Below are 21375 nucleotides of genomic sequence, written 5' to 3'. Positions count from 1 at the left end.
TTTATGGAGCAGCTGTGATGGTTACAGTGTGAGCAGATTGTGGTCTGCCTCTGTGTGTGAGGAGATAGTTAAACCTACATTAGAGAGAACTATAAACTCTCCAATGTGGTAAAACTGAATAGATTTTAAAAATATTTTTATGACAAAATTATCCTTCTAGTAGGACTAATATGATCTTCAGGTGTTACTATGAAAAAGATTTGTAAAAGCAACAGTCTTTAGGAATCATAACTGATCTTCTAGGCTAAACATATTTTTGCCAGAAAGCGGCACTTAGTGTATAATGCAGACTAAGTAAAGTGATAGTTTCCCACATCTGAAACTGCAGAGGTCCTGAGGGTAATGTTCGTTTTTCAGCGAGTTAGCATTTTGGGTAATCGAGCAACACAATCTAAGCGCAGCAGAGTAAGGCCCACTCTTTTGGTAAAATAATTATGATGGCCCAAGTGTAATAAAATTGATTTTTTTCTGTGATATTTTAGAAGTCTGATAGTTCCATTTTGAAAAGGAGACTTCCGTATTGAAGTATCCATTTGTAGTTATTGAAACGAACTTTGCAAAGTAGCTGCTAGTGTTTGCTTATAAAAAGAGTGCCTTCTTGGTGATCAGTGGTCTTGACAGAAACTCAAAAAATGAGGACTAGAGACTTTTTTCCCCAAACACAACCTGTGCTTTTAAAGAAATTTGGGAGGTTTGAAAGGCAAAGAACATTTAATGAATCATTTGATTGAAAACCATAGTTTTGACTGATGTCTTTATTCTTGGATAAAACCTTGGATGAGCATGGTGGTTGGTGGTTTAGTCACTAAGTCATGTTCAACTGTTGCGATCCCGTGGACTGTAGCCTGTCAGGCTCCTCTGTCCATGGGATTCTTCAGGCAATAATACTGGAGTGGGTTGCCATTTCCTTCTCCAGGGGATCTTCCTGACCAGGAATTGAACTTGGGTCTCCTGCATTACAGAGAGATGGTTTACCAACTGAGCTATGAGGATGAGCATAGTAACTAGCATATCTGTGGTGCTTACTATGAGCTGGATATTGTTCTAAGTACTTCGTGTATCTATTTAATGCTCTCAAAACCCACTTAACAGATGAGGAAACAGATGAAGAGCTTCCCTGTAGCTCAGATGATAAAGGATCTGCTTGCAATTGCAGGAGACCCAGGTTTGATCCCTGGGTTGAAAAGATCTCCTGGAGAAGGGAATGGCAACCCACTCCAGTGTTCTTGCCTGGAAAATCCCATGGACAGAGGAGCCTGGCGGCTACAGTCCACAGGGTGGCAAAGAGTCGGACACGACTGAGCGGCTAACACTATTGCTGCTAGAGCAGAGGGGTGACTGAGCTGGTGCGCAGCAGGGCTGGACTTCAGACCCGGTCCTGGGGCTGAGTGTCCAGATCCTCATCTCTACCCTCCAGGGCCTCCAAGGTCAAGGCTCTGCTGGACATCTTCTGTTTGAAGTTAGCTTGGCAAATTCTAATAACACAAAACATGTTTAGCAAATTTAAGAGTTTAGTGTTTATGGAACTTCTGCAGTGAGCCTTCAACAAAAGTCTAAGTAAAGCTGGTAAAGACATTCAAACAGAACACGACCCCCAACAGATTCCTGGGTCTCACCCCAGACCTTCGGCATCAGGACTGGTGGGCGGTGGCGGGGAATGGAGAGGTGGGCTGGTGAAGACACCAGTCAAATATATTTCTAACAACTCCTTAGGGGATTCCGATGCACAGGCATAGTTGGCAATTACTGGTAGAAGTCTGCATCTTTTTTAAAGCTTTGATTGACTTCTTAAATAGAGATGGATTGGCAGATGTATCTTAACATGTTGGAGACACATATGGTGGCTCAGAGCACTCAAGAGAAAAAATAGAGCATTTTTTTTAATGGTCTTCATATTTTCAGTGGTAGGATTTTGCCTTTTGTTCTGGTTCCTTCCAAATCTCTTGTTAAAAGCTGTGACTTTTGTCGTGACATTTGTAATATCAGCTGTGTGGCAAAATAACTATTTCCCTACCAACCTCCCTGGCCACATCTGAAAATATGGTTTCACTACAGCTGTTGAAACATTAGAGATTTATCATTTATTTAGCACACGTGTGGTTACCAGGTTAGGGTGAATGGCTCTCTGCAGGATGTATTTAGTTTAACCTGTTTTTTTAAAGATTACTGTTTCTGTCTTGATTGCTCATGCTCATCTTAGTTACAGGTGAAATTAAAGAACTAAGGGGAAGAATATGCATGTTTTTAGAACACATAGAAATCTTAAGAATGGCCATGACAATATCTTGCCCTAACTTTTGTAGCTGTTTGGTCATTGTGAAAATAAACATTAACTCTTTTTTCACAGTGAAATAATTTCTATAGAAATGCCTAAGTTCAGAATGGCAAACGATTTATAGAATGGAAGTAGAATAAAAATAAAGACCCACATGCCATGTATTTGTGCAGGGGTAGGAGAGTGACTGCTCAACATTTCACCCACCCCTCCCTCAGTCCTATGTGTGTGGCCCTGTCGTGGCTGTGGGTCAGCAGAGTGGGCTACCTAGATTGGGTTCTTAGCTCTTCATTGGTTTTACCAAGGGCTGCCAGGGCTTGGAAAAGACTAGGAACTGAATAATAACAGCTCGTGAAAGACCGAGAAAATAAGGTTCCAGCAGAGAAAATCTTTGCATTTGCCTGGAAAGATGATTAATCTCTCAAAAAAGTAAGTGAAAGATTACATAATCCTTCATTTTCATTTAGCCCTTTGGTTTGTGGAAGACAAAAAAAGGTGTATCAATCACCTTTGTCTTGGATAGGATGGCATAATGGTTCATTTACTTAGAAATGAATACTTGAGGTTGTTTCAAGAACCTTGCTTTCCCTTTCTGATATAATTAATTATGTTTTCCACCAGTGACTATTAATTGTTCTGTGAATTAAGGTCATTTTATCCCAATAATATTTAGGATCTTAATCAGGATGCAATTCAGAAATAATTAGAAAATGCCAGCAGAGCCGATATACTGAAGAAAATCTACCTGGAACTTCAAAGTGCTGGAGCAAAGTGATGGGGGTGAAGCCCAACCTTTATGTATAGAGACACAGAGAAGAATCTATCACAGTGGCTGGCTTTCACTTGACTTGCCTCTTTCCAGCATCTGTTCTCATGAGGCACTGCTTTGGGCTTCCAGGCTGCTCACAAGGGTTAAGGATCAATGTGTCATTCAAACTCACACATTAGACAGAACATTCATATGAAAGTTTTTGTAAAGAACTTCACTGTCCTTCACTGTCTCTTGGAGTTTGCTCAAATTCATGTCTGTTGAGTCGATGATGCCATCCAACCATCCTCTGTCACTCCCTTCTCTTCCTCTCCTCAATCCTTCCCAGCCTCAGGGTCTTTTCCAGTGAGTTGGCTGCTCTTCGCATCAGGTGGCCTAAGTATTGGAGCTTCAGCTTCAGCTTAAAGGATTTAAGAGCATTTTGTTTAAATCACCTATAAGTCATAAGAAACGGCTGTCATGAAATTATAGCTCATAGAGGCTTGTGATTTGGCAGACATTTCTTGATCCTTTAGAGCAACTGAAAATGCAGAAAGTTTATGGACTTTGACATTTTGTTCTTTTTATAGATGAGTGCATAGCATATGGGTCAGATCAGGATAATCTTATCAGAAGCACTTATAAATATCAAGCATTAATATGAAGTTGTCATATCATTTTAAACACAAACAAACTCAAAAGACTACCTTCATTTTTATGTACATCATCCAGGAAATGTAATTATTTATCCAGCAACCTCAGTGCTCAACTTAGTTGAACATTCATTAGAAATGAAACAAGCTTTTAACAGATTTCATAAAAGTGTATGAAATTCTCAGGGAAAGAAATTGAAGAGTTCATGTGATTCCTTTTCTCAAAGGGCTTACTTAGCTTTTCTAATAAAAAATTGAAATTGGTTCACAGAACGAAATTAGAGTGTTCTTTTGGTGCAACTACATTATCAATTGTACTTTTCAAAGTCTTTAATCTTTTAAGACATATGTAGAATGATTGGAGTGAAGAATTATTTGAGAAACTTTATAAATTTCTTCTATGTATGTCTTTTTGAAGTTGCAGAGGTAATGTAAAAGCAAACATCTCTGTCCTGTGTCTTTTTACCCTTTTGAGGTTCAAGATCATTTGCCAGCTACTGCTTTAAAATGTGCTGTAGACCTGAAATTTACTCTGGGTTTTAGACAATTATGTGGAATTCAAAATTTTACTATGCCTGTACCTCTAGAACACATAGTCTAAGTGAGAGGATAAAGCGTGTACACAAATAGCCGTAATCTAAGCTGGATGGTGATGTACATGATGAAAATTCCTATTTGCCACTTCCTGTAGATGTTTCAGGAGTGATGTCTATCGAACAGTCTCTATTCACAGTGAGCAGCGTTAGGCCTGTCAGGACTCGGGAGGAACACTGAGGAGGCTGCAGACAGTTTACATAAAGGTCTCTGCCTTCAGTTGAAGACGGGGAGAATGCTTTGGTGACCTTTGTATATGTGTAAACAAAAACCTAGGTAGCTTGGTTGCTTTGTTGATGTAGTAATCATACATTTGCATTTCGGCAGACTGCCTGGTTGACTGTCCTGCTCGTGTGTTTCTAGGGCAGCAGAGGTGAAGTAGGACCAGTGGGACCCCCAGGGCCACCGGGTAAACTGGTAAGTGATATTTCTAGTCCTCAGCAGTGGATTTGCTTTATGCAAAACATGGTAAAATTTTAAAAAGAGCAACGAGAGCAAAGCAATTTGCAATGAGTAATGGAATCATCCTTGTTTGGTTTTTGTTCCTATGTGAATGTGTGAAATGTAAATGGGGAATTCAAATTAAATCTAGGAGACCCTCAGAGGGTATTTTAATCAGTGTGGTTTGTAGCATTTATTTTAAAACTGGGGGAGATACGAAGTGCTCCATTTGGCCATGGTTGTTCTTGGCCTGGGAGAGAACCGTGTGTGAAAGCTGCCTTTCATTTCGCCAGCGGTGATGTTTACACAGCTGGGGAGGCAGGGACTCAGCTCAAAGAGCCCTTCCTTGTTGGGAAGGTGTGCAAGCCTGGAAATCAGGGAGCTCAGAGGTGGGATGGAGGAGGGACTGACAGTCTTCTCCTGAGATCTGGGAGAGTGGGAAGTCTGAGCAGCAGCGTTAAACCAACCGCAGCACTTTTATTCTAGGCGTGAGTTACGTCTGGTGTGTGTGCTGTCAACGTCGCAGTAACAGCGGGTCTGGGGATGTGTTTTATTTCAGGGTTCTCTTGGCAGCCCCGGCCTTCCTGGCTTGCCTGGCCCCCCTGGACTTCCTGGGATGAAAGGTGACAGGGTAAGATACCCAGCCCTCTGGAAAGTTCCCTATTTGGAAGGGTGATTTCTACTATGTTGAGAAACCAAGCTTGCTTTTGGCCCAAGGGAGAATTTTTCTAGGCATTGCCATAGAGAACTATCAAGAAAGATTTCTAAAATTACAGAGAGTTGAGATTAAGAAGCAAAAAAATCTATTAATCATTTATCAGAAGGGAAAAAATAAAAGCCGAGTAAAGGGGAAATTTCAGCTGTAATCACACTTCCTATTCAGTTCTCAGTTTCTGCTCTTACTAGTCACATTTTACATGGATGTGGTCAGAGGGCAGTTCAGGTCACCAGCTGTCAGGCAGTTGTCAGTTTCTCCAGGTCTGATGTGACTCTGGCTAGAGAGTGAGGAGGTGGAGATTATTCATCCTTGTTCCTATTCACTAGCCCAGTAGGGGAGTTGGTTCACTTGAGATTGTATAGTTAAAAACCTCAAAATACTGAAAAAGCGTGTTTTATTCATTGCAGGGTGTAGTTGGTGAACCCGGTCCAAAGGGTGAGCAGGTAGGTCCCGGCATCGGAATCCTGTGAAACGCGTGTTTAATGTGTGCTAATGTGTTTCACCAGCAGGGGGCACGGGCTGATCTGCCGGCGTGGGTAGAATGTGGAGGCTCCAAGGGCTTTATTTATTGAAATTAATTAATTTATTTTAATTGGAGGCTGATTACTTTACAATACTGTTGTAGTCTTTGCCATACATTGACATGAATCAGCCATGGGTGTACATGTGTCCCCCATCCGGAACCCCCCCTCCCACCTCCCTCCCCATCCCATCCCTCAGGGTCATCCCAGTGCACCAGCCCTGAGCGCCCTGTATAGTGAGTGAGACCCAGGGTCTAATTAGGTTTGTAACCTTATCTACTGTTTTAATAATCCAAGTTAACGGTGGCCCTGCCTTCCAGAATGCACACTGTCCTTCGAAAAGAGGGGCCCTCTCTCTCGTTCACCAGATGGGTTTCCTCCAGTGATGGAGCCTCCATAGCCTCATCACAATGTTCTAGCTTTTCTTCACTAAGAACTTAGCAAATACGATGCATATGAATTAGAGTTAGTTTTTGTCCTGAGGTTTTTTTTTTCTCCCACCTATAAGAGCCCTTCTTAAGTCTTACCTAATTATCCAGTTGCTGACACAGTCATTCATCCTTAACTTTAGCTGAAACTCAACTTCACCTTCTGGCTTTTCTCTGGTCCTGGGTTAGACTAGCCCCTGACAGCTAGGTTGGAAAACCCTTAAGGACGTGTCATATTTCTGTGTGACCTTGGGAGCACTGTGGGAACTTCTGAATGTTTATCAGTGTTGACTGGGTAAATTTGAACCAAGGGACTAAGAACTTTTAAAATGTGACCTTTAATTTTTAGGGCGCCTCTGGTGAAGAGGGTGAAGCTGGAGAAAGGGGTGAACTCGTAAGACATTTTTCCTGGATATTGGTGGAGCTTCACTGATTTTGAACTGTATCAGATGTATTTCCTTCTTCTTTTCTCTGGCCCTGCTATCCTTGCTGACTTCTTTCAGGGTTAAGATGTTTCTTACATAAGCTCGCAAACCACCCCCCAGAACTGAGCCAAGGTCAAGCAAAATGCAGGGGAAATACCCCGGCGTTGGTAGATCTGGCCTAGAGCACTGGGAGGACAAAGTGTTCCCTTTAGAGGGCACGTTTGCTCATTTTTTTCCATCTAGAAATTCCAGGTGATTCTTATATGACTGCAGAAAGTCTGTGAATAGTGCCTATCATGGAAACAAAGCTAAAACTTTATTGTGGTTTATATTAATAGTTTATTGTAGATAGAAAGTTGTGACTCACAAGTTTGACTGTGGGTGTTTTCCAGGGTCTTTTGGAGTCCAAAACCAACTCCAGAGGAGGCTTCTACTGAAGCTCTAGGAAGGTGGGGAGAAGGCGAACAAGTCATCACTGCCTCCAGCACTTCTGTCTGCTGGCCCTTCCTTCCCATTACGATGCAATCAAACAGAACCTACCTAGTGTGGGAACTTACATTTGGTCCTTTGCTGTGGTAATGACAGAGTTCTCAGAAAATAGTTTCAGAGGATTTTTAGTTCAGGAGAAAATGTTGAATAATATTTTATTCAGGTTTTTTAGGATTTAGAGTTAATATAAATGTAACATCTGAATTAGACAAAGCTGCCTAGCTATTAAATAAACTAGAAAAGGATGATTTCAATTTTATATTCCATTGAAACTGTTCATTTTATAAGCTAAGAGAATGTTTAAAAATCATCCTGTTTTGTAATGAACATGCACCAATGTGCTAGCATGAGCTGAATTCATACCTAGAGCTAGTGGTAGGAGATATGCAAGTTTTTTTTTTTATTTAAAGCATGCATATTTGATTTGATAGACTTTGAGGGATTTTTAAGAATACTGCTAGAGTTTCAAAAATGAAGTCATCTGATTTAAATGTTTATTAAGTTTTATAACAGCATGCTAGTTTAATATCTTTTGACTTACATGTTTTAATTCTCGACACTTAGCATTTTAGGTCTGGATGGAACCTTGGAGAGCCCTGATTCAACCCTACTATTTAACAGACGAGTTAGCCAAAGGCTGGGGGTTTACAAAGTTTACACAGGGTCATGAAGTTAAATAGCAGAACTGGGACCAGAATCCAAATTTTGACTCATATTTTTTTCCTGCAGTTTCAGGGTTCTTCTGTTCATGGTTTTCTATTGACTTTGGCAGCATGATAACCTTTTCAGTGTTTTTTAGTAAACCATCAAATGTGAATACATTGTTCTAATATGATTTCATTTTATTGATTTAGGGAGATATAGGATTACCTGGCCCAAAGGGATCTGTAAGTATAATGAATAGTAATGGTATAAAAATAAAATATCAATAAAGCTATAAAAACAGAATGCTTTGCTTTATTAAATCGTTCTGTAAAATTCAATTCTAAAAGGTCTTACCTTTAAGGAAGTTAATGTCTAAATTTATGCTTTAAGTAGTGGATTAGTCCAAAGGAGAAAAAACTCATAACAGTGTAAATGGATCTGCCTTTTGACCTAACCACTCTAAAGGAAGTTTTTATTTTATTTTTTTTCATATTATAAATGGCTCACTGAGTATATATTGTAATTTCTTCCACAAATGGATTGTTTTATAAGAACTGATTGTGCTTTGCAGTGACAAGAACATAACTGAATTTCATTGTCAGTCATATCATTGCAAATATTTCAATAATTTTCATAATCTCCTGGGTGTTCTAGTTGGAGAAGTAAGATACAGGCATGGTACACAAGAAAATATGGATAATTATTAGGGCTAGAAAATGATCATTTCATTCAGTTTCTCACTTTTCAGAAACTAATCTGATGTCCATAGAGATTAGATGTATTCAGAATTATATAATCAATTAGTAGCAAACCTAGAATGACTTGCTAATTTGAAAGGAATATACATCTTAATACAATAACAAATTTAAGATAATGCAAGGAGAAAGGATGAAGCTCAGACTTCAGTGTCAAGGGCATCTATCAGGAGCTTCCATTAATCCCCAAGACCTTCCTTTGTCTGGAATCCCTGCCATTCTTCTGTCCAACAGATGACAGTTAGTGACATCTAGATTAGAAGATAAAGCTTACATATCTATCCCTCCTGTGCTTAAAACCCTTCGAGAATAGCATTTGTAGAATAAAATCAGACTCTTGGCGAAGAATACAAAGCCTTCAGTGAAGCGGTTGCAGCCTCACCAGCCTCATCTCTGACCTCTCTGGACATTATCTGTTTGTGGTTCTTTTTACTTGGCATATTCTCTTTAACAACATGTGCTGTTCTCCTAGTTTGGGGCACTCTTTCTCTTTCCTTAGATTAGTACCTCCTACCTAAGCATTTAACCCAATCCTCAACCCAGCCTTCTCCGGGAGGACACTCCCAGCCTTGGTTTCAGTGCCCTGTCCAGGGCTCTTCACGCAACCTTGATATGGAAAGTTTTATATTATCTTCCTGTGCGCATACTGGACTGCCCTGGTGGTTTAGACGGTAAAGAATCCTCCTGCAATACAAGAGACCCGGGTTTGATCCCTGAGTCAGGAAGATCCCCTGGAGAAGGGAATGGCTACCCACTCCAGTAGTCTTGCCTGGAGAATTCCATGGACAGAGGAGCTTGGTGGGCTACATACAGTTCATGGGGTTTCAAAGAGTCGGCATGACTGAATGACTAACACACACACACAAATGCACACACCTGTGTACATACAACCTCTACCTCTAAACACCATGCGACAGTCAAGCTTCAAAGAACATCTTTATGCCTTAGAATGGTTTAGGATTGAGAAACACTGTAAAGGGTAAGCCTGGACAGAATCTGATAATGGAAATCCTACTTCACTGTCTAGAAATAATCAGTAATGTTCAAAGGTGAGAATTCAAGTTATAAAAGAAAAAGGTGGATGAACAATGCAGGTGTCAAAATGAGTTAATTTCATTTAAATTTGGATGCAATACTAGGAATTAGCTCCTGATTGACCACCTCCCTTCCCATCCCATCTTTTCTGTCACTACCCAAGGAATACTGATGAAATTACAGTGTACCGTCTGGGCTTCCCAGGTGATACTAGTGGTAAAGAACCCGCCTCCCAGTGCAGGAATGTAAGAGATGTGGATTCAATCCCTGGGTTGGGAAGAGCCCCTGGAGGGAGGATGGCAACTCACTCCAGTATTCTTGCCTGGAAAATTCCATAGATAGGGTTCTGGCAAGCTATAGTCCCAAGGGTCACAAAAAGTTGGACATGACTGAGCGCACACACATACTGGACGTTTTTAGAAATTGCTATACCTTGCATTCTAGTGACTTGACAATACCCAACTTTAGTTTCACAGCACATCCTTAGCTTTCTCCCTTGGGCCTGACTCTCAGGAAATCTTTTTAAGCCATAATTTCTTCAAGAAGCAATTTTGACAAGTTGGCTTAGATGAATATTATTTTTTTGTGTGTGTGTGTGCAAAGAGAGATTGGAAAAAGCATCCCTGAGGTTTCTTAAGATGTGTCTGGTGGAAGCATCGCTTCATTACCATTTTTCCTTCAGTTTAAAATATCTGAATGTTGAATGAGTTGACTTTTCCTGGAGAAACGTTGGCATGAAAAGGAAGCTGGACAGAGCAGCTTTATGAATATCAGATCTAGAGCAGTGGCATTCCCCCTTGCTCTTTCACTTTTATCTTCTCATTTTTATTCCGTAAACAAGTCACTGTAACTACTATGTCACAAATTCCACTGGAGGTAGCTTAACAAAAAATGGATTAATTCAGTTTCTCTTTGAAACAGTTTTTGTAGATGAAGACTCTAAGATGCTTTTAGTGGTCTGCTTTCAGAAGAAAAATCTAACTGGTATATGGTTTCATTTTAAGGAAATAATTGATTTTTTAAAACATCTTTATTACTTAGATTTTTAACTTCCTGTATCCTTAGATAAATTATGGGCTCACTCGTTTTGTTCTGGTATCTTAAATGCAACATTTTAAATGGGTTGATTCAATTCATGTTAGTGTTTTATAATTCCTGGATACATCTGGCTTCCTCAGATTCTCGAAAGACTGTTATAAATTAGGCTAAATAACTTATGTTCTTGGAAATATCTTTATTTTATGCTTTCTGTATTGGTGATACACAGTGTAACATGTCTTGTGAACTCAGTAGACCTTCTGTGGCCCAAAAGAGTTAACACGTTTTATTAAAAACGAACTTGCTCTTAGAAATGGCTTAAAGTAAGAAGAATGTGATTTTTTTTTTTATTTTTTTTTATTTTTATTTTTTTATTATTATTATTATTTTTTTCCAGTGGGTTTTGTCATACATTGACATGAATCAGCCATGGATTTACATGTATTCCCAATCCCGATCCCCCCTCCCACCTCCCTCTCCACCCGATTCCTCTGGGTCTTCCCAGTGCACCAGGCCGGCGCACTTGTCTCGTGCATCCCACCTGGGCTGGTGATCTGTTTCACCATAGATAGTATACATGCTGTTCTTTTGAAATATCCCACCCTCACATTCTCCCACAGAGTTCAAAAGTCTGTTCTGTATTTCTGTGTCTCTTTTTCTGTTCTGCATATAAGGTTATCGTTATCACCTTTCTAAATTCCATATACATGTGTCAGTTTGCTGTAATGTTCTTTATCTTTCTGGCTTACTTCACAGAATGTGATTTTAAAATGTGTTATTTTCATTAACATTTCGCAATAATATCTAGGCCCCAAAGAAAGATCTTTACAATGTTTACTTGCATTGGAATTCTGAGAGACTGAAGAGTTAATGGTGTGGCATTACCTGTGTTCACCTTGAGGCTTTGTAACCTCTGAGCGAACGCCTATTGGTGCTTATTAGATTTTTAACTTGGGAGGCAGAGTGTCAGTGCTTATAGCAACCTGAAGCAGGCGCCCCCCTTGTGTTCAGTCTGGACTTAACGTGCGCCCCTGTGTTCCAGGCGGGGAACCCTGGGGAGCCTGGCCTGAGGGGGCCCGAAGGCAGCCGGGGGCTTCCTGGAGAGGAAGGACCCCGAGGCCCGCCGGGCCCGCGCGGCGTGCAGGGGGAGCAGGGCGCCACCGGCCTGCCGGGGATCCAGGGCCCCCCGGTGAGTGCGGGGTGAGTGCGGCCGGCTCCGGGGTTTTCCTCTGGAGGCGCCGCCTGGGGGCTGGGGGCCGGGGGCCGGGGGCTGCGGGCTGCGGGCGGCGCTTGGGAGGGACCCGACCTCAGCTCCGCGGCCAGCGTGGGGCCAGTTCTGTAAATCCAGCCACTGGTCCCTTGCCCAGCCTGCCGGTTTACCATTCAACAATGCCCTCTTTGTGGGCTTCGCTCGTGGACAAACTGGCTTTTGTCTTTTCCGTCCCAGGGCAGAGCGCCGACTGATCAGCATATCAAGCAGGTTTGCATGAGAGTCATACAAGGTAAATAAGTCGTCATGGCTTGACTTTTTGTAGGCTTTAAAGGGTAGGGGGTTTTGAATAGTATTAATTTCACTTCTGTTCTGTACAGTTTGTTGCCATTTGCTTATAGCCTCAAGGAAAAATAGTACATTTCTGGGTCAGCCTACACAGACATACACACACACACACATATGCACTTTTTCCCCTCCTTTGGAAAACAAATTCTCAGATTCTTCCCCTTCTTAATGTCCTAGCCTTGGTGTGTCCCTGGCATTGACCTAGGCTCTCTCTGCAGATTATATGAGAAACAATTGGTAGACTTCTGCCCATAACATGCTTAAGGCCATTATTTCCATTCATGTACCACATAGGTAGAAAATCTATAACTGGGATTTTGCCAAAATGGTGATATATATTTTCACATTTCTTAACCTTTATCTAAATTTCTCTGTAGTTATGGCAATTCCTATTTATTGTCTGATTCTAGTGGGAACCAATTCTGTCATGAAGAAACACTTCCCTTTTATGTGTTCATGAGATAGTCTAGCTTGTCAAGTAGATGCATAGCATTTTCCAGGATGAAATTGTCACCTCTATATTTGGAAACCAATATTGAAGACATCTTGTTTTGAAAGGATATTTCCATTTTAAGCATTTCATATTGAGAAAAGTATGACTTTATGCTAACCCTCACTTAAATAAGGCCCACTTAGGGTATTCACATTTAAATGATTTAGAAATTTTGGTGAGAAATATGTTTCCATTTCATTTTTTTCCTTCACACCCAAAGCTTTAAAAAATATTGCACTAGAATATTTCCCTTAGAGTATTTTAATGGGAAAATGTTCTTATTCTCTGGTTTTGGTAGATGATTCTTGATCTATTTAATGATTCCTGAAAAAGCCTACACAGTTATAAATTTTTAAGACAGATTGTGACCATTCCAAAGAAGCAGGCTCTCTTTAATGTCTGGTGTATCTTCCATGCATGAAAAAAACTTGAGAAGGAGATTTATTAGCAAGTCATGAATCCTCAGGATATTTCACATAAAGTAGTATGTTCAAGCTAAGCACGTGAGCCCAGGTCTCAAACGGTGTCTCAGTACTAATTCTGGACAATGTCCTTGGCTTTGACACACCTTCAGGACGTCCACTTCCAGCTGTGTGGAGCAGCTCACTTCCTTCCCATCCTGGGTTTTCAGATAACCAGCCAGGTTCAGGTGACACACATCCTTTTGGACACAGCTCGGTCCTGAAGGTTAAGGGTCTCTATCCCCTCCCCTGCCTCAAGGCAGCAGGACCAGCTCTCCCCACAGAGGGCTGAACACAGCGGCATCAGTGACGCCCTGGGGTAGCAAGCCCGGGGAAAACCAACTGAGCTTTATTCATCCCTCACCCCAATTCTGAAGCTCTGGTGACACATTTAGAAAAAAGGCACCTGAAATAGTTGGCGTTTCCCTGGAATCGCCTTCGTGTTTCTGACGTCCCCGGCTGGTTTTGTTCACTGCCTTGTAGAGCACTTCGCTCAGATGGCTGCGAGTCTCAAGCGTCCAGACTCCGGAGCCTCGGGCCTCCCTGGGCGGCCTGGACCCCCCGGCCCCCCGGGCCCCCCTGGAGAGAATGGCTTTCCGGGCCAGATGGGACTCCGCGGCCTCCCGGGCATGAAGGGCCCCCCCGGCGCTCTTGGTGTGAGGGGCCCTAAAGGTAAGGCCTTTTGCCCGCGTGGAACCAGGAACACACACGCTGGCTTTTCGTTTCGGTGGATTCACTGGTCCTGGCAAGTGCCAGGTGTCTGTGATGTGAGATTAGCGTCCTGTTCTGTGGGGATGGTGAAGATTAAAGAGCTGTCATCTGGTATTTTCTTGACTTGGTGTGTGATGGCAGTAGACCCAATACCAGAATCCAGGTTCCTCGACTTTTGGTCTGATCTTTCCAGTCATGCTGCTTTAGCCGTAGTTCAAGATAAACTTCAGGATCGTTGAGGTTTTTTGTTTGTTGTTTTTTGAGACCCTGAAGTCATCGTAGAGTTCTTCTAAGATGGCGACTGGCTCAAGAGTGTTTGTATCTATTACTTCAACTAACGAGACTTGTTAGCAGGACATCAGAAAACGAGACTTGTTAGCAGGACATCAGAAAAATCTCATTGCAAGTTAAAGCTGCCTCCCTCTTCTTTTATTTATTTTTGGCCTTGCCTAAAATATGCATATGGGGTCTTAGTTCCCTGACCAGGGATCACACCTATGCCCCCTGCATTGGGAGCACAGAGTCTTAACCACTAGACTACCAGGGAAATCCCCCTCTTCTTTTAAAGAGTGGCATTGTATATCAGTTTTGATGGATTTTTTTTTCAGCTCTGAAGTACAACTGTATTCCTTATTTAACGTGTTGAGATGGTGTGAGAGAGTTTGTTTCTTCTCCTTTTATTTAGAGCAAGTTAAGCTCTTGAAACCAGTGTCTTGTAGGAAAATAGGATTGTGAGTGTGTTAGGTATTCTGCAGAATTTGCAGAAGAACTGGCTGCCTCAGATGGTGCTTGCTAGTTCAGATGAGTAGGTCAGCCTGAGGGCAGTGTGTCCTGGATAATTTACAGAAAGGACAAAAAGTGTGGAGTTTCCGAATCAGGATGAGTGACTGACAGCTTTCTGGGAACTTCAGAAAGACGTGGTGTCAAAAACAAGAGAGGTTTCTGAGCCATATAGCAAACTGCCATTAGCTATCTATTTTACATATGGTAATATAAGTTTCCATTTGACAGAAAACAACAAAATTCTGTAAAGCAATTATCCTTCAATAAAAAAATAAATAAAAAAAAAGCAAAAAAACAAGAGAGAGTTTTTAGATAGTGATGCTCCAATTAGGGATAAATATGGTGCAAATGGTCAGAGGTCAAGCAAGCTGTCTTTCTGGATCTGTAATTGAATGGGAAATGCATTTAGTTCACAACACCCTCAGTTGGAACAGTGTTGTTCATTACTTTCTTTTTTTTTGGCATATGAAGAGCTGCAAGTTAAAAAAAAAAAAGAGCCCTAATCGGAGCCTCTTGTGAACTTGGCACAGTTGCCATGTTTTTGGAGGCTGGACAGAGTCACCTATGGAGAGAGCTCTGAGGTCAGCTTACAGAGCTGGACCTCTTTTCTGAAAGGATCCCTTAGCCATTCATGTCGGTCCTGCTCTGAGCTTCTGTTTAGGGATTCATACCAGAGGTGCTCCCTGGGATCACACTGCACTCACCCACACACGTAAACCGTCCTAGGGAAGCCCATACCGCGGTCGGACTGTTGGCTTAGCTATCTCTGTTGTGCCCTGGCCACAGTGACTCCTCTGCCTGCGTGTGGTCACTAAAGGGAACCAAAGAGCGGTGATTCACAAGAGTGGTCCCCACGGCCTCAGCATCACCAGAGACCTTGCTCGGAAGGCAGATCCTCCCGCACACCCAGGCGTCCTGAGTCAGAGACTTTGGAGAGGGGCGGCCAGCAGAGATGTGCTCGTGTGGGGCGGTTGCCTGTCTTCCCTGGGAAGGACCGCCTTGTAGGGTGATGGGGATCACAGACCTGTTTTCTCCGGCTCTAAGGAAGCCTCCATTTTTGGGGCTGAGCTTAACCTGGAGTTCGTAGGAGCCGGCTCCTGAAGTCCCATCTTCTGTCTAAGGAAGGAAGAGGTCTGTGTGCTCATTGAGTCAGGACAGCCTGCCCAGGGGGAGACAGTCCAGGCTGTCCACGGGACTTACCCGAGGAGCCGTCAACCCTGCCCGTGTCTGCAGCCCCTTCCCAGATACTGCGATCTACTTGGCTTGGTTACTTGGTGCTAAGTCACCTCAGTTGTGTCCGACTCTGTGCAACACTGTGGACTGTAAGCCCGCCGGGCTCCTCTGTCCATGGGATGCTCCAAGCAAGAATCCTGAAGTGGGTTGTCATGCTCTCCTCCAGGGGGTCTTCCTGACCCAGACACTGACCTCACGTTTCCTCCATCTCCTGCATCGGCAGGCAGGTTCTTTACCGCTAGCGCCACCTGATTACTTGGTATCAGGCTTTAAAAATATTCTGCAGGTGATCTGAATGTGCGCCAAGGGCTGGGGAGCACTCCTAACACAGGTGGCATGACCTGGAAGCTTCCAGCGAAGCTGGGAGTCGCAGTGCAGAGTTGTGTCTGAGTGGGGCTGGGTGGGCTCCAGCAAGAGAACCTCATTTTGGAGGGAAGAAAATTTACTTCTATATTTGAAACCCCAGAAGTGTCTCTGGCACTGAGTTCATCCATCAAGCAGAGTTTGATCATATTTGGGACTTCCCCGTTGCCTGTAGGATTCATGACATAACTTACAATCTAGAAGTGAGGCCGTTCTTTTCTTTTTTCTAAAGAACTTTCTCTCTCTGCTCTCCTTCATGCCTTTCTTGGTATTGGTTCCATTAAAGCAGCAGCATCTCTGAGTTTTACTTCTTAAGATTGGGATGTGGGCAGAAAGGAATAGTCAAATTTTCTATAAAATTCAGTGTTGACACACACTTGAAGATGTATGGTTCTAGGTAGCTGGACTTGACCTTTCTTGTCCTCCACAGACATAAATAGTCCTACTTAGCAGAAAACGTGTGGTGTTCTAATGCCCAAAGTTTAGAGCTCAAATTTTCCTTGAGAATAAACACTCCACCATTTGAAACTTAACTGTTCTACTGATCAGAGAAGAGATGTGTTTCATTGCCGTTTTCTTCATCCTTAATAAGAAGAGGGATGGTCGGAGTCTGGGTTTGCCATAGAGTCACTTTGAGGCTGTTTTCCAGAGAAATTCCTCTGTAGACAAGGTTAGCTATTAATGAGTCAGTTTTACTAAGCTTTTAACAGTTTAGGTTGTGTCTTAATCAAATTATGGTTTTCTTCCTTAAAAGTTACTTTGAAAAACACAGTGCAACATTTTTAATAGGAGCTAGTAGAAATAAGCCTCAGACCATACTCAAAGCTTCCATTGTGTTCCCGTATTTTGTTTGTTTTTGCCGACATGTTTTACACACTTTTACACAAACGTGTTAGAGCTGTGTGCTCATTTCATGAAAGGTGACCCCTGACTGGCCCTGGGTTCACTCTGCTCAGAATTAAATAAGTCTTTCTTGTCATAAATACTGTTTATAAATGTTTGTGGTTTGTTAATTTTAAGCCCCTTTGAGACAGGCTGTGTGTATTTTTAAATCTTTTAGTGGGCGTCAAGCAGACATGTCTCCGTGTTAGTGAAAGCTAGGGAAAGTACGCCTAGCCCACCTGAGACTCACCTTTTCCAGTGTTCATCCTCGCTTGAAGATGGAGCATCGATTATAGCTTCCAAATAGACAAATTCAGTAGCAATTTTGGAGCCACATGAATTTCTCCAGTTTCACCCACTCTGATCATAGAAAGCTGTTTTTCTACTGAAAGTGTCTATCCCCTTCACACTTTACCCAAAGCATCTTTTCTCAGCTTTTTACATGTCTTTCTGACACAGCAGGCTAACAAAGGTGGGCTTGAGCCCCCAGGCCAGGTCTCCTACGTCTTGGAGGGAGATGTGACCAGTGTTTGCTGAAGCAGATTAACCCTGCGGGTAGCAGAGCCTGAACATGGTGGCCGCTGCAGGCTGCAGTGTGGCTGTGTCCCAGGCCTGTCGAAAGCGTCTTTTTCCATGAGTGACCACCAGAAACAGCATCGAAGCGAAGACAAGGGTCTTTTCTTTAATTTGTAAAAACTGCTATTCTATACATCATACAGCGTGTACATCATACACGCTGTGTTCCCTTCATTCTGCAGTGTCCAAATATGCTGGCAGTCCCATCCAATGAATTTTTACTTTCAGATCTTGTATTTTTCAGTTCTAGAATTATGATTTTTTGTTAAGCGTTTTCATATCTCTCTGGAAATTTCACATCACTTCACCCATTATATCCATCTTTTCCTATGACTTGGTTAACACACACACACACACATATATGTAAGTGTGTATATATATATATACACACATATATATAAGTTCCTTTAAAGAGGCAGTGGTCTTATTCCTTGCAAACATTTTGAAGTTGGTGTGGCTTCATGCTAGAATATGCTTAACTATCACTATCGCTGCGAAAGTTGCATTTTAATTTATAATCCTCTCGTGTTTTCAGAAAATGTGGCACTTTCTCACTGCCAGCCTTGACAATTATAGTGAAATGACATTTAAATTGCCAAGTTAACAAGAGAGCTTAAGCTGTTAGTTTTTAAAATGATAATTGTCATATCTTCCTACTACAGTAATGTCATATTGATGATGAGTGTAGAAAAAAACTAGTTTATATATGAGTTCAAGCTGAAGTTGAATATTATGTATTTCCTTACATAATATTTATAAAATTTAAATTATCTTCAAAATGTTGATTCATCATATAAATGTTCACACAAGGACATTCACAGCTAAAGTCAAAGTATGATCACTAAACATTCATTTCTTAATTAGAGATTTTTGACTATTTGACAAATGCACAGATGGTTGTATAGATATTCTTCCTGTTTTTGTTCTGTGCATGATTTTGTTTTTTAAATTGTGACAAACCTGTCGATATTTAATGAGGTTGGATTGATACGAATATTTGGATAAAAAGATCATGTATAGAACTTATTGTGAAATGCCTTTGCATCTTCTAAGGATGTAGTATAGTAATAGCATGCTACTTTGCTAATGGGGCAGTAGAGGTTGTCTTCTACTAGGAGTAGTCATGTCTTTTAACACCTGTTAACTAAGGTATTAGGGTGTTTTGCTAATGAGGCCAAGTTTCTAAGTTTGGCCTCTGCAGGGGCCAGGATAATGAATGCAGGGTTTGTTCTGTGGCTGCTGAATTCCTGAATTCAATCAACTGTCTTGCAAATGCACATGGTTGGTTGCAATCCAAAGTACATTCCCTATAAATAATGAGACAGAAATGAAATGTAGGCACTGTGACAGCACACTTTACGTTTTGAAATTTCATTAATTTATTTTTGGTGATGCTAAATTTACATGGTTCAAGCGTTTTTAAATGTATAAAAAAGTACTTAGTGAAGAGTGTCTGTCTCGGCCCTGGCTCCCATCTGCCTGGTTCCCTTTATCCTTCCATTAGGGAATCTCTGTTTTTAGTTTCCTACATGCCCTTACCAGTGACACTATAAAGGATCTATGAATATATATATATTTTTCCTATGTCATTTTAGCAACGAATCACATTGTCCTTTAGGAAGTCATCTGGGCCTTGCTTGTTTCACTTAACAATGTCTTGGGCATCATTTCACAGACATTCTTCCTGACTCTTCTTTACCCATGCATGATATTCCACTCTTTGGAAGTTCCATAGTGTATATATCTCTTTAATGGATATTTAGATTGCTTTTAAGCTTCCATTCAATTTTCTTTCTTTCTTTTTGAAAAGTAGTTATTTTTGTTTTTGTCTGCGGCTTTGCACAGGGTTTTCTCTGGTGGTGAGCGGGGGCTGCTGTTCGTTGTGGTGGCCGGGCTTCTCGTGCTTACGGCGGGCGGGAGGGCTTCAGTCGCTGCAGCTCTGGGCTCTGGGGCGTGGGCTCAGTAGCCGAGACGCTCGGGCTCACTTGCTCTGTGGCATGTGGACTCTTCCTGGACTAGGGATGGAACCCGTGTCTCCTGCAGTGGCAGGTGGGCTCTTATCCACTGCACCCCCAGGGAAGTTCCCTCAATTTTCTTTCCTATTGGATTTGCATATTTCTGATTAAACTTCTTTTCCTAGTTATTGATGATTTAGTCATCATTACAAATGAGATTTTTGCTCACCGCATCATATAACTGGCTGTTGTTTATATATATAACAAATATTGATTTCCATGTATTTTGTACCTCGCTACGTACTGAATTCTCTTATTGTCTATAGTAGATTTTGAGTTGATTTTCTAGGGCTTAAGAAAAACAGTCATGTCACCTGAAAGCAGGGATGGCTCAAACCAAATAATAAGAGTGATGAAGTGGGCATGTTTGTATTAATAATGTTCTGACTTTAGTGAAACTGCTCCTTGTGTTTCTTGTTAAGCTTTATGCCAGCTTCAAGGTTGAGATAGATGGACTTTATCATGTTAGGGAAGTAGCTTGGTACTTACTTTATTGAATGTTGTGTCAATGCCTTGTCGGCATGTACCGATACAATCATTTGATTTTTTCCCCTTAGATATCTTATTATAATTAACTCGATTTTTGCCTCTCTATGTACTTATTAAGACCTAGTTTGTGGCAACGTCATAACTTTTTGGTTTCTGTATATGGGCTTTGCTTTAAGTTGAATTTATGTTTATGCTTTATGTTCATTTTTATAGACATATAGAAAAGTAACATTTCTTTAATGACACACAGGTGATGCAGGAGAAAGAGGGGATCGTGGTCCCCCAGGAAGAGGTCCCAAAGGTTTGCCAGGAGTTCCCGGTCTCCCAGGTAAGGATGAAGGCAGGATGAGGTGGGAAGTGGTATCGAGCAGGTGGTCTGAATTGGATCACACTGTAAAGTATGGCTCTTTGATTACCTCTGCTTATCATGTGATAATAATGACCAGCATCGATTTTTGAAGACCACCTTTAATGAAGAGTTAAATAGTCTGGAAATCATGTCTGTATTCTTTGAGAGAAGAATACATGTCTTGAAATGTTACTTTCTTAAATAAATACTTTAAAAATTGCTGTTGCAGTCCAGCCACAATGCATTGCTATAAAATTCTGGATGAATGGGGTCCTGTCCATTTCTAGTCCAGGAGTAGTTTCCTTTTCTTTTTTTTAACTAAAAAGTCAGAGCAACAGGAAGACAAATGCAACTTTTCAGCTATTCATGTCGCACAGGGAATAACTGAAATTTTATTCTGAAAGCTTCTCCTTCAAACACCCAGACCCTCCAGAAACCCATATCCCAAAATAAATAAACCTGCACATTCCTACTTGGAAAAGTCACTCCAAGAACGTAGCCCAGTTGGGTAGACCGAGGTGACGCAGCCGTGTCTGTGTGAGAGCGGCCACAGTCCAGGCTGCCCCACGTGAATCCACTGGATGCGACGGCCAAGTCCAAGCCCAGAAGCAGCCTCCTGGGGGCTGCAAGCCAGTTCAGGTGAAGAGCGTGAATAGCCTGAGCCTCAAGTAAACGCTCTGAGTGCTTCAGAGCCAGG

At 41.7% G+C, this 21375-nt stretch overlaps 1 protein-coding gene across 1 annotated transcript in view; it reads left to right on the top strand.

The window, feature by feature from the left end:
• Positions 1–21375, top strand: part of COL9A1 (collagen type IX alpha 1 chain) — an 86931-nt gene that overhangs the window by 58640 nt on the left and 6916 nt on the right. Inside the window, exons 30-38 of the mRNA XM_061131526.1 lie at positions 4634–4687; positions 5271–5342; positions 5837–5872; positions 6728–6772; positions 8147–8179; positions 11808–11954; positions 12213–12267; positions 13761–13949; positions 20580–20657. Of these exons, the coding sequence (XP_060987509.1) occupies positions 4634–4687; positions 5271–5342; positions 5837–5872; positions 6728–6772; positions 8147–8179; positions 11808–11954; positions 12213–12267; positions 13761–13949; positions 20580–20657 (709 nt within the window). The remainder of the gene's footprint in view (positions 1–4633; positions 4688–5270; positions 5343–5836; positions 5873–6727; positions 6773–8146; positions 8180–11807; positions 11955–12212; positions 12268–13760; positions 13950–20579; positions 20658–21375) is intronic.

Source organism: Dama dama, chromosome 28, assembly GCF_033118175.1.
Source record: "Dama dama isolate Ldn47 chromosome 28, ASM3311817v1, whole genome shotgun sequence".
Lineage (NCBI taxonomy): Eukaryota > Metazoa > Chordata > Mammalia > Artiodactyla > Cervidae > Dama > Dama dama.
This window is presented reverse-complemented; position numbering and strand designations above follow the sequence as displayed.